The 13,656-nt window shown below is 39.3% G+C and overlaps 1 protein-coding gene across 2 annotated transcripts in view; it reads left to right on the forward strand.

Annotated features, from left to right (window-relative positions):
- Positions 1–357: 357 nt before the first annotated feature.
- dock5 (dedicator of cytokinesis 5) overlaps positions 358–13,656 on the forward strand; it is a 52,312-nt gene continuing 39,013 nt past the window's right edge. For both annotated transcript variants that reach the window (XM_079467950.1, XM_079467951.1), the window contains exons 1-10: positions 358–514; positions 5,796–5,879; positions 7,896–7,936; positions 8,059–8,114; positions 8,515–8,611; positions 8,739–8,887; positions 10,103–10,238; positions 10,509–10,666; positions 12,561–12,642; positions 12,797–12,926. In XM_079467950.1, coding sequence (XP_079324076.1) covers positions 472–514; positions 5,796–5,879; positions 7,896–7,936; positions 8,059–8,114; positions 8,515–8,611; positions 8,739–8,887; positions 10,103–10,238; positions 10,509–10,666; positions 12,561–12,642; positions 12,797–12,926 — 976 coding nt within the window. In that variant the 5' untranslated portion in view covers positions 358–471. The remainder of the gene's footprint in view (positions 515–5,795; positions 5,880–7,895; positions 7,937–8,058; positions 8,115–8,514; positions 8,612–8,738; positions 8,888–10,102; positions 10,239–10,508; positions 10,667–12,560; positions 12,643–12,796; positions 12,927–13,656) is intronic.

Below are 13,656 nucleotides of genomic sequence, written 5' to 3' on the forward strand. Positions count from 1 at the left end.
AGAAAGAATGATTGCAATGGCTGTATTTGTTATACCTAAAGTCACAGTCAGTTTTATTGTCATTCTTTCTTTGCAGGGCAGAGAGAAAAGTAGTTTCCCAGGAAACCTTAGAGCGAAAATTCAGCCCCAACACACTGTTTACAAAAGCACAGAGGCATAACACACAATAACTACTGACTGACAGCACAAAAAAGAAATATTTAAATAATATAATACTAAACAAGAAACTGTTTTATATGCGAGAGAGAGAGAGAGAGCGAGTGTGTGTTTGGCGACTAAATTAGTAAATTGAGTGATATGTGTGCTTATGCGAGAGAGAGAGAGAGAGAGATCGTGTGCGCGCACGGCGGCGGCACGCACACGCGCTTTTTTTGCGTAACACACACCGGAACTGTGATGTTGAGACAGCGGATCCCTCACTTCACAAACTTATTCCTATGTTTTATTTCATTTCACTGAACTTCTCTTGCCATGACGCGCTGGATTCCCACTAAACGGGAGAAATATGGAGTGGGTGAGTGACTTTAAACGCGCTTCTGCCACTTTTCCCTCAGTTTAAAAAGCTCGCGTTAAAGTTTCAGCCGCACCTTTACCTGCAAACACACCTGAGATTCCCGCACGGAAACGCACCACTGGTCTATATAAAGTATTCACGCGCGCGCCTTAAGAAAAGTCTCAGGTTCGTTGACAGTTTGTTGGAGACGTCCTGGTTCATTATTGCGCAGAAACGCAACGCTTTCTTTCTGTGTAGTTTGGTTTATTTATTACACGTTTTATTTTTTAAATGTGTCCATCTATATGTAAGCATGCAGGTGGTTTTGTTGACACACTGTAACTTTCAAAATGCAACAAAGTAACGGAGCTGCCAAATGTTACACCGTAAAGAAATATTTCCCTTCCAGTGACATGAATCGGTGCACACACCGAACACACCCATGCGTCCAACAGATCTCTTTATCTGTGAGTGATGAATGACGCATCGAGTTTCTGGATCGTTTTGCACGTCAACTCACAGACCATAATACTCGAGCTCCACGTGCATATGTGCTGTCTGGCTTCCTTCAAACCCTTGGCACTTGAAAGACCCTCCCATTGCAAGTTTGTGTTGGATTCAATGTTTCAGGGGCAGTCGTGAGTGAAGTTGGAAATCTCTCGCAGACCCTTATGAATGAATGCTTATTGAATATAAGCCCCAGTACAGTATTGCGTTTGGTTCTTGTGCCAGGGCTGGTCAGTTTAATACACAGAGGCGATTGTTTTTGAGCCATATGTAATCTGTTGCTCGGACATCAAACGGTCTGCCAGTTTTTCTGGACTTATTTGAGGATTTTGAACCAGTGGCCATTTTTGCTTCTGGTATAAACTTGTTTTGCCTGTTTGCACATATTTGTGACTTAGTAGGTGATGGGGGCTGCAAGATCCATGTTATTATTAAAATGATCAAAATATTGCAAACTTGCATATAGATGCGCAATAACTGGATAACGTTTAATAATACAAAACTTGAATGTGTGTCGTCAAATCCTTGTATTATTCAACTGGCAGAGAGTGATGTTTTGTTTAAGAATGTTAAACATGTATGTTGGTTAACGTTACGTTTTATTTATAATACTAGTTTAAAGAGATTTGACAAACATTAAGCATTTTGCGTTGCGTTATTTAGCAAGTTATTAACCACAAATCTTTAGTTACGCTTTGCCCTAAAAAGTCGTTTCCTGCCTGTTGCTCAAGTGAAGTGGTCAATTTGCAGGCCATCCATCTTCATTTGTCAGACAGATGCGGGAAAGAGAATACAAATCTCATGGCAGAATGACAAGAGAGAGCATGTTTGTGACTGGCCTGTGAGTGAGGTCATATATGAGCACACACAAAGGCTGGTGTTAGCACAGCCTGCATCCCAGCATGCACAAGGTCGCGTCATTGTGACACCTCTATGGCCCAGACAGCAAATCACACGCTCAAATGGTGCCCGGCGTGTGAAGTAGAGCTTTGTCTGCGACACCCGGGCTGCGTCCTGAATCTAAAGCCGCTGCCTCACTGTCTAGTTAGTCAACGACTAAACAGTCAGCATGATGGGCTTCCAAAGCACCGTAATGTCTTATTCAATCACCTAGAACAATATGAAAATATGTAGCGACGGCAGCTCATGTCTCATATAAGAATATTAAGAAATGATCATTAATGAATAAATTTGCTGCTCCATCAAACAGCCGAAACATTTTTTAAATGATAAAAGGTTTCACGAAGGTCCAGTGTTGGTTGTTGAAGAAATGTACGCGCAGAAGGGCCGCTGTGAATAAAAACGAACAAGCTTGATGTTTCAAGCGCTTTTAAATGTTTTTTTTTTAATGTAATGACACATTTCCATCTAGGTGTGATAAATGTAGCCAGAGGGGAGGGAATTCATCTTGCGTACATGTGGCGCTCCTCTGGAAGGTTTGGGTGTGTACCGGAAACGTCATGCACCTCTTATGGGTATTTTATCCGACCAAACAAGTGCAAAAGACTCCTGAGCTGATTTTACGTCACACAAAGTTTTCTTAGTATTGCGCAAATGCAGCTGCTCTTTCATACTTCTTTCATAACTCTTATCAGTTGTGTTTGTGTGCGCGTGAGATGTGCGGTGCACCGGTGGACGCGTGTGGTGAAACGCAGCCTGGAGCGGTTGGGAGTCTTTATTTGAGCTGAGCTGTGTGCATGCCTGAACAAACACCGAGCTTTGTGCTGCAGATATTATTGCATTCTCACAATGCGGGATATTGCAATGTATGGTGTAAACAATAAATTGGTTTTGGCTGTTTGTTTTGGTGGTTTAGTGTGCCAGCTGGGGGTGAGCAGTATAATCGGAAGTCTATATTACAACATAAAAAAATATAGACCTGTTATGATATATAGTCTGCTATTTAATTAAACATTGCAAGCTGTAACTTTGCCTCTCTATCGCCATCTCTGTTTAAAACATAAAATTGCAGGTTTCCTTACGTATGTACATTTTAGTGTTTTTGTTTTATTGTGTTAGTTCGCTGTATTTTGAATTAATCATTACTTAATCAAAACAACCCAAGTGCAGTTTGATTTCATATGAATAGAAACGCACGATGGGCCTTTTTCACGTTTCCGGGTTCTTGGCAGCGGAAGTCATCATTGTTGGGAACTTCTATAGCGGTGAATGGTAGACTACCACAAATGTATTTTATGAATACTCATTTGCTCAAATAGCAAAAGAAAAACTAAACAATAGTGTTTTCACTACCTTTAACAAAATAAAAAAATAGAGTCTGTCAATGGCGGTCAAAAGAGAGAATGACGTCAAATTTACTGTGTCTTCCATAGACGCTATATAAGAAACACCTTCTCATTATGCTGCCGTCAAACTTGATTTTTCCTGCCATTGACTTCCATTCAAACGCATGCGAATGCAACAGACTGGAAACGCAAGCCCTTCCAATGATATTTAGCATCTCGCTTCGTAGCAAAGTTCAAGCTTGGTGAACACCGACCTTCAAATTCGCGTCACGTGAGTGCGTGAGACCAATAGAAGATCAAAGCGTCACACCGTGACCTCTCGGTACAGAAATGTGAAAAATTGAGGAATCCTGTCTGCCCGTTTTCGTACCCCCGTCCGAACGATCTTCACATGCTCAAAGTCAAGTCTGACCGTGGCTAACCATTTTTTTGTCATTTGATGCAAAGGTACTATAATACAAAGTATAGGGTTATAAACATACATACATTCTTTTTAAACGAAAATATTTTTTTAAACGAAAAAAAAGGAAAATATTGGAGGATTTACGATGCCGATGACCGTTGAACGTGTCAAAACAGTCTTATGAAAAAGGTCCATCAAATATATATATTTTAAAACAGAATTATCTGTTTTTGCAAATGAACTCTTCATTTATTCTTTTGCTTTTTAGTCCTTCTTTACTTTGGACACTGTGGACACAGCAACAGTAACTTAGGAGGGCGGGATTAAGCAATCGGTCATTTAGGACAGTCCTTCTTCCTTATCGTCTCCTTGGTAGTCAATTTTTCAAGCTCCTGTAACGCTCATGCATTCTGCACAGCTGTGATACTAGAAACATTAGTAAATTTGCACACTTGCACATGTTTAGCCACTATATTACCAGCCCTCTTATCAGCCAATCACCTTTCAGCATTTGCATTATTGTGATTTTGTGTATCTTTGATGTAATCTAATATGTGTTCAAGCAAAATAAATTCTGTCTATTTGGCATTCCTGTATCGTATCTGTGCGCGAACAGACACATACGTTTGTGTGTATTCAGCTGACAGAAAACACTGTGGAGGCAGATGCATGGCACTGAGAAATCTTGAATTCCTGCTATGTGTCCTTCAACATTCAAGAGGGAGGTCAACACAGGGCTTCAGTCTTCGAGTGTGACAGGCACTCTGAGGTTCATCTGCAGTTCAACAATCCCAAATTGCATCTATCACTATGACAATAGACTTTCTTCTTGTAGCGAAACCCAACAATTTGGTTGCTTTTTGTGCCTGGCAGTCCTGCGTCGTCTGTCATACCTCTTATAGTGTGACGACACGTGCTCAGGTGTTTTATTGATGGATAGGTTATTTCTAAGGCAAACATCACTACGGTCACTGTTCATACTGAGGCTAGACATTTGAACAGACTCCTGACCCCTGGAGTAATAAACGGTTGTGTTGCACACTTGAATGATCCTTCGGATCAGAAGAGGTGTCGAGAAGAAGCGCGTTTGCATTTTTTTTTTGTGACTGGACTTGTGAGTTTGCTTGAAATCCCACAAGAAAGAAAAACGACAGATGTCTATTTTTAGACACATGACATTTACATTTATGCTTTTGGCAGACGCTTTTATCTAAAGCGACTTGCATTGCATTACACTATACATTGTTTCTGACTATGAGCAATCCCTGGGATCTAACCCATGACCTTGGTGTTGCTAGCACAATGCTTTAACCACAAGCCACATGAAAGCCACTTAACTATGAGGTTAAATGTGGATCAAATGGAGTCTCATCTGCGTCTCAGACATATTTCTCATAAGAAAAAGCGTCTGAAATTTGACAAATGTCTCCATTAGGGTTTCAGGTGAGATGTCAACACAGATTCGTCAAGTCTGCAATCAATGAAGGTCTCTCAATATGAACTCAAACATTTCTCATCAAATGTACCCAAATCCAGATTATTTTACCCCGACACCTCCGTACTCTACGTGGATTTGAATTTAGAGTCTTGTTTGTTTTTAGTTTATTCTCAAAAGCAATTTGATGAGAAACATCTGAGACTATGTTGATACTTAAACAAATCACAACTGAGAAATCCATCAAATCTGCTGAGCAATGAAAGAGCAACCTCTGAGCCATAGATTTTCATTGAATAGACAAAATGTCGGTTTTGCCCATAAGCAACACCCTAGCAACTGCGTAGCATCATCCTTAAAAAACACCTTAGCAACCACAAAGCAACACTCTGGGAACCACCCACAACAACTGTTGCATTTTGTTGATGAATTTTGCACAAACAAGCACATTTTCATCTCATGTAATCTCATTGGGAGTATTGTTGGGTTATTGGCCCGTTAGTTTAAAGATGCCAGTGAGTCACACTTACAGACGTCAACACGTCAAGTGCCTGTTCCCCGCAGAACTCGCGATCTTCATATAAAATACTTGTGCAGCAGCCGCCGTGTTGTTTTCACCAGTCACTTTTTTCCTCTTTCTCAGGACAGACAGGCAGTTGAGCTATTTTTACTTTTTACTGCCGTCCGTGACCCCTTTGCTTTACATTTCAGCTATCTATAACTATAATGCAAGAGGAGAGCCGGAGTTGAGTCTTCAGGTGGGGGACACAGTACACATCCTGGAGACGTTTGAAGGTGAGGCTTCTGTTCCAGCCTGTCCTGACACATTCTCCTACACTTTCTGATAGCGTGTTCACACTTGTGCCGGCGAATAATCTGGGGTATCCTGGAGCTCTCCAGAATATTTGAGAGACATAGGAATGCAGGAGCTTCACGCATGGCCGGCCGCACATTGTTTGACAATATAAAAGGGAATTTATTCTACACTTTACCCAAAAATACAATTTCTGTCCTTATTTACTCATCCTCAAGATGTTCCGAATCTGTAAAAATGTCTTTGTTTTGATGAACTGAAAGATATTTAGAAGAATGCTTGTAACCAAACAGCTCTTGGCCACCAATGACTACCATGGCTTTATACATTTTATTGTGTTGAACCCAAAAGAAGATATTTCTTATTATGGCCAAGAACACGAAAACAAAAAAGATATTTTGAAGAATGTTGGTAACCTTTGACATTTATCCCTACTGACTTTCATTGTATGAACACAAAACAACTGAGGCATTTCTCAAAAGATCTTTCTTTAGTAATATCCTTTGTGGTGGACTATCCCTTTAACCCATACCTGCTCATTACAATTAATCTCATGGCATTTCTTAAAGTCCCAGTAAAATAAAAAATTACAATGCCTATTATTTTATGAAATATTGCAGCGTTTATTGTAAATACTTTATCAATGTGGATCATTCTCTTTTTAAAACTTGTGCCCTCATAATCTTTAGTTAAAATCTGAATGCACTTCCTTCCTATAATGCCTATCCATCTTAAGACGCATGCATCCGTTAACTCCTCCCCTTCAACTGTCAGTCTGCTGACAGTTCCATTTCCAATTGCAACGGCTGTTTTATACATCCAATCAAATCGCAGCAAAAGACGAAAGCCACGCCCCACTATTTTTGTCTTTTGAAATTCCATTTAACTCGGAAATGCGTCAAAATACGTAAGTAAAAACGAACTTCTGTTTCATGGGTCACTTCCTTTTCTATGCATTTGTACAATTTCATTTGTATGTTTTAGTATGATCTGCATTCACGGCAGTGACAGTTAGGGCTTCAGTATTGCATACGAATAATCGTATGTTTTTTACAATTCACATCGTACAAATTTATACAAATCAGTTACCTTGTAAAATAATCCAGCTTTGATTAAGCTGGAATTGAATTTTTATCTGTAGCCAAAGATATTTGGTCACGTGTACAACAAATTAAAGTTACCATTATATTCACTAAGTGCTTAATATGTGTTTTAGTTCTGTATTTTATAATTCACATGCTGCCACATAGAATTATGGGATATGTAGTTTGCCAAGAATAATTTGTCATAACCTGTTCTCATGGGATAACTTAAACTATTTAACGCATGATGTCTATTGTTCAGAAACCAATATTGGAATTTATTTGAAAAAAGCAAACATGAAGGACGACCTCTCAACAAACACAGATGGTTCAAAAACGTACAAGTACAATGTTGGAGATTGAAAGGCACACTGTGAGTCTATAAAACGTTTTGCCTAAAAATGCGAAATGGATAAACAGTGCTCATAAATGGTTTTAATAATATCCTCCATGGAAATGATTGGAGGCTTGGACTTGAACAGTATTCCTTACGTCACAACAAGCAGACAACTGCACCAATAGTATACAAATACAAACAATGTTGTCAACATTCACAATTACCAGTTACACGAAAATACCCAGACATGAAGTAGTCACGAAAAGCTTACAAACATCCAACTTAATGAGAACAGTATTGCATGCATGTTTGCTAATGTAAATACAATTGTTATGACCAATGCCAAGTCTGTCTATATAGTATTTCATTTTTAAAACAAGTTGAATCATGTTTTGTTTGACATTAAATTATTTAAATAATGGAAACCCTGACAACTCTAGTTTTAATGTATTCTTACTGTCATTGGTGACAAACTCGTATGACAGAATGGAATGACAACGTCTGCCTGTATGTCAATAAAAAAGAAACCTCTCTCTCTCTCTCTCTCTCTCTCTCTCTCTCTCTCTCTCTCCTCTCAGGGTGGTACAGAGGATACACACTGCGACAGAAATCACAGAAGGTGTTGACAATTATCATCCCGCTATTAAACTGACAATCTAATCATTACCTGACATTCCACTGTGGGCTGAATGAATTGTGTGGGTTCTCACAAGCGTTTCTGTTCATTCTCTCATTTCAAAGGGCATTTTTCCTGCCAACTACATCCATTTAAAAGACGCCAAAGTTGAGGGGACAGGGTAAGAGGCAAATCCTATGTTGTTTCGCTCTGTAATTCATTAGCGATAAATTGCCCATCGCTCAGAGGTTAATGTGGCATGTACCGTAACCATAAGTCACGCCAGATGGCTTTGCTCTAAATGTAAAAGACCCCATGAAATTAAAATGGGCTTTTGTGACGTTAATTTCAATGCTGTAATAAAATTATTATTAAGAAGTGTATTTTCTGCTTTCCTTTTTCATACAAGCTCAATACTCAAAGGCAACTGTAAGCTGTTCATGGGTTTATTTTCCTTGCGGCTCAAAAGTTCTCAACTGCTTCCCACTCGCAGCGATGAAACTTCATCATAGCTGCGTCATCTACATTTCTATCTGAAACTGAATGAATCATGTTTTTTTTCTTACAACCTTTCTGTTTAGCAAACAGGAGACTGTGGTGCCTACAGACTTGCCATTGGTTCAAGAGCTCGGCACCACGCTGCGAGAATGGACGCAGATATGGCACAAACTTTACGTGGTACGTGAATCCACCTGCGTCCTCACCTCACAGACTTACCCGCAGTGTGTTTGTTCAACAAGTCAAATCCCATCCCAAGGATTAAGCCACCTTATCGTTTTCAATCACCTGTTCCTCTGCACCGCAGAACAACAGGACCACACTGTTCCGGAACGTTCAGCAGATGGCCTACAGCCTGATCGAGTACCGCTCGCAGATCGTGTCCGGCACGCTTCCCAACGATGACCTTGTGGAGCTTAAGAAGAAGGTCACGGCCAAAATCGATTATGGGAACAGGTGTGACGCAGCTTAACATTTACTCACCTTGAGTTTTTGTTGTTTTTGTTGCAGACAATGGTCATGAAACATTCGTAAATATATGAGTCCATTCCGAGGAATTTGCGCGTAAAACCAACTGTTTGGATTCACAAATACCAACATCAGATTTTGTATTAGAATTTGTGTTACGCAAGTTATGTATACAGTAATTCTGGACTTCATTCTTTAGCTTGGCTACATTATATTGCATAAATGCATAAGATATTAATAGGTTATATGCTTACCAATAAATTAATCAATTAAACTGTGTCCACCAAATTATTTTTCGCCAGCTAAAATAAAAGAACTAGCTGGTGGCGTCTGAGAATGCTCTGGATGCACTGCGCGTTATTCCCGCAATGCGTTGGTTGGTTTAATTTGAGAATATCCGCAACAGTTAGCCTACTTGTTACTAGGATGTTATTATGAAGAAGATTACTTAATTTCAATATGCAGGAACCGTTAATATTAACTTCTCCATTGTTGTGTATGATGGTTGGTCAATGTATTGTTTGTACTTCTTCTCCACCATGATTGGACTGCTGTTTAAAAAAGGACATTGACAAGCTCTGCTTTAAAATTAAAAAATGATAAAGGACAGAGCAAAAAACTCATGAAATATCATTATAATACATAGTGCTTCAAAATGCAGTTTCATCAGTTTGTTTAAAATAATACAGAAGGTTATGTGCGGATTCACCCACTATTTACACGTGGTATGGAGCAGGTGTACATTTAATTCGTACCAACTAACATTTTGTAAATACGAACATTTTCATGAATCGTAAATCTACGATAGTTTTACACATACAATCGGTCTGCTCGTGTTTCATGAATGAGGCCCTTTGTCATTCATTACTGTTGTATGTAAAGGTAAAGTTCGCTTAAAGTAAAAATACTGTCATCATTTATTCACTCTAAAGTCATTCAAAATGACTCTTTCATCTGTGGAACACAAAAGAAGATATTTTGAGAAACGTCTCAGTGGTGTTGTGTTCATACAATGGCGGTCAATGCAGGCGGATGTAATTTGGTTACCAACGTTCTTCAAAATATCTTCTTTTGTGTTTCGCAGAAGAAAGAAAGTCACACAGGTTTGAAAATGGTTAAAGATCGTGATATTTATGTCAACTGTTTCTTTAACAAATGTAAAGCATTCAAAGCATTTCAAGGGTCCGTGTGTTTGTCTCACAGGATTCTGGGTCTTGATTTGGTGGTACGTGATGAGGCAGGAAACACTTTAGATCCCGAGCGCACCAGCACGATCAGTCTGTTCCGAACCCACGAGTCTGCGTCGCGCTGTATTGATGAGAGGATTCAGGAGGAGAAGGTACCACAACATCTTCTGCTAACAACCATCAGTCTGAAAGAAAGTCCATCCAGTTTGAGATTTAGTTGTCAGAAAGCTACACAGACTTTGACAGACATCAGATGTTCTTTTGCTGAGCCGTAGGAACTTTTCATTTGTAATGTGGGCTTTTGTACGTTTGTGTTTCCGATAACATTGGAGCTTCTTTAAACATTCATTGACTTTCCAGAGTCTCAGAACGTCAGTCATGCTGTTCTGTCTGTGATTCTGAGCATCGTGTCTGTTTAACAGATGCGTCTTCAGAACCTGGAGAAACGGCATCAGACCCTCTTCACCGGGGTGCACACCTTCAGCATCCTCATGAATCTCAAGAACTTTGTGTGCAACATCGGCGAAGACGCTGAACTCTTTATGTCGCTCTATGACTCCGATAAGTCTGAATTTATAAGGTGAGTCTCCCTCTTTCTTTCTCTCAGGTTTCGCTTTGTTTTTTATTTTTGATAAATTCGATAGATATGAATGCTTTACTGAATGATGAATCACAGCACAATTAACTGATCATGCTTTAATGAGGATATATGTAGGGACGAATAAAAAAAAATCATGCCTTAAAGAGAGCCGCTTGTTTGTGTGAAGTGCGTTTGTCGTTGTACTTGTTTTCTGTTTGATGTTAATCAATGGCGCGCAGCTATTTTACTTAGTTTAAGTCTATTTTGCGAGTGAAACTTGTTTTCCGGCTGCAATCCTGTTATACTTTCCATACCCACTGTATATTAGGAGTTCGGACTGCGACTAACGTGTTAATTTTTTTTCTTGTGTGTTAAAAGAGTTATATGTAAGAGTACATATTGTTTTTTTCAGCCTTGTGGTGTTCATACTATTGAAGATATACTGAATGTGACCGTGTATTCAGTGATGGCATTTCTTTTGTGTGGTTAAGCCTTCATCTTCTTTAGGAGGGTCATAATTTCCATTCGCAAAGTGTTTTTCCTTGATTCTGTAAGAATCTCTTTTGTCACTTATCTGGCAAAATCACAACTCAAAACCTACTTGTTCACCCAATACTATCAGACATGTCAAGCTTCATGACACTATTCTCACGCTACCAGCCGTAGTCCTCTCTGTAATCCTTTGTTGGTAACTTGTGCCGCTCTAATGTGCCCATGGTTACTTAGACTCTTTTGTGTATCTTTCTTTACTGTTTACCGTGATGTGGAACTGCAGTCACGCCATCTCTGGACTGGCCAAATGCCTACCGTCCATCTTACTGTCAAATTGATGGTGAAATGTCTGTCTAAGATCATTGACTATCGTAGTAGGAAGAATTAAACAGTAGTCAACAAGCAAGTTGCCCTCGAACTCTTTTGTTTCCCTAGACTCTTCAAAATATCTCATGACGTGTTCAACAGAACAAAAAATTACAATATTGTTTTCCTACTACGGCAGTGGATGATGTCTCCGACCTGAACATTTCTAACATTCTTCCCAATATCTTTCTCTTTGTTCATTGGAACAAAGAAATGTATACCGGTTTGAAACAACCTGAGGGTGAGTAAATGATGACAGATTTTTCATTTTCGGATCAACTATCCCTTTAAACGAAGTTGCTGTTGAAAAACGAATCCTGCAGAGTCACAGAATTAATGCGGATGATGCAGGAACACCACAAGAAAGAGTCAAATGTGTTCAAGTCGGTCAGGTCTTGTGTTTCTGTCTGTATGAAGGATCTGTTGCTCCGAGGCGTCGATGTTTATTTGAACCACAATGTAACGAAGGGTTTTTGCAATGAAGGACGGAGCAGCGCACGCTGTTCGACCTGAAACACAACCCCTGTATGCACAGCGCTGTTTTTATTTGGTATGGACATACAGAAAATATATTTTAAAATGTAAGAGAGATGAAAATGGTCACGAACACTTGAAACCTGATTTTATGTTGACCACAGGGGAGAAAAGAGACATCTTTCTTTCTTTTTTGCTTAAGACTCAAAGTGAAGGCAAACCTTTATTCCTATGTTTCGCTTGCCACGTATATAAAACGATTAAAGGGACAGTTTAACCAAAATGAAAATTCTGTCAGCATTTACTCACTCCCAGGTTGTTCCAAACCTATATAAATGTATTTGCTCTGATGAACAGAAAGAGTTTTAGTTACCAAACATCTATTTGGTTACTGACATTCTTCCAAATATTTTCCTTTGTGTTTAGCAAAACAAAGAAATGTATACAGGTTCTGAACAATCTGAGGGAGAGTATATGATGACAGAATTCCCTTTTTCTGGTGAAGTTTATTTAAAGGTATATAAGTTACCCTTTCGTGACACATTATGTTTTGTCCTCCCAGCGAGAACTTCCTGGTGCGGTGGGACAGCACGGGCATGCCGAAAGAGATCGAAAAACTCAACAACCTGCCTGCACTTTTCACAGTAACAAAGTTCAAAATATTATATCATATTTCGGTCATTCCCGTTCTAAATCCATGAAAAATGTTATTAGAGAAAATAGCATGGACAGTTTTGGTTGTGCCAACTCTGGGAAAGTTTTTTGTTGACGATTCCTGTCGTTCTTCTCTGTGTCCAGGATCTGAGCAGCAGTGATCTGATGAGACAGCGCCTCTTCCTGGTGTGTCAGATCATCCGTGTGGGCCGCATGGAGCTGAAGGAAGGAAAGAAACACACGGGAGGACTGCGCAGGCCGTTCGGAGTAGCAGGTTCTTATGCATTAGATGCTTGATTTCAAATTCATTTTTATTCATGCATCCGGCAGACGCTTTTATCCAAGGTGACTTACGGTGGTATACATTTATTATTCTGGGAAATATTAATGGGTCATTCTGTGCCAGTTCAACCGCCTTCTCGACTTTAGTTATTATTGCATTTCTGCAAGTGCATGTTGTGTTTACTTCATCAAACAGAGACTTGAGGTTATATTACTCTCTGTTGCAATAGAGCTTAACCCAGAATATTCCTTAAACCCTACGAAAAAAAGGCTCTCAGAATTTAAACACGATGCCTTTAAACACAGCATCACTCTGTGTTTTGATAAAAAAAAGTGCACTCACTATTTTGTTACTGCAATATTTCAATACAGCCTCGCATTATTGTTTTGCGACAAAACTGAGAAAACTTCAAAAAAAGCTTTTTTTCCAGTTAGGTGCACCCACATCATCTCCATATCTCTACAGTAAATTATTTTCTCCTGTTTTCAGATAAAATCACTGCGTGTTGCAGTTTAAAGTAACAGTAGTTTCACCACAAAAGCATCTTTCTGTTTTGTTCCTAGTTCTCTATTCATCTGTCTATACGATAAATACATGCTGAATAGAGACAGTCAGACATATGACCTTGCTCCTCTATAAAAGCTGTAAAATGTCGTTGGATCTATTGTTGTTTCAAAAAGGTTTTTTTCTGAAGATGTTTATCATGTATGCTTGCTGTTCT

This window comes from Barbatula barbatula (assembly GCF_947034865.1).
Source record: "Barbatula barbatula genome assembly, chromosome: 11".
In the NCBI taxonomy this organism is placed as follows: Eukaryota; Metazoa; Chordata; class Actinopteri; order Cypriniformes; family Nemacheilidae; genus Barbatula; species Barbatula barbatula.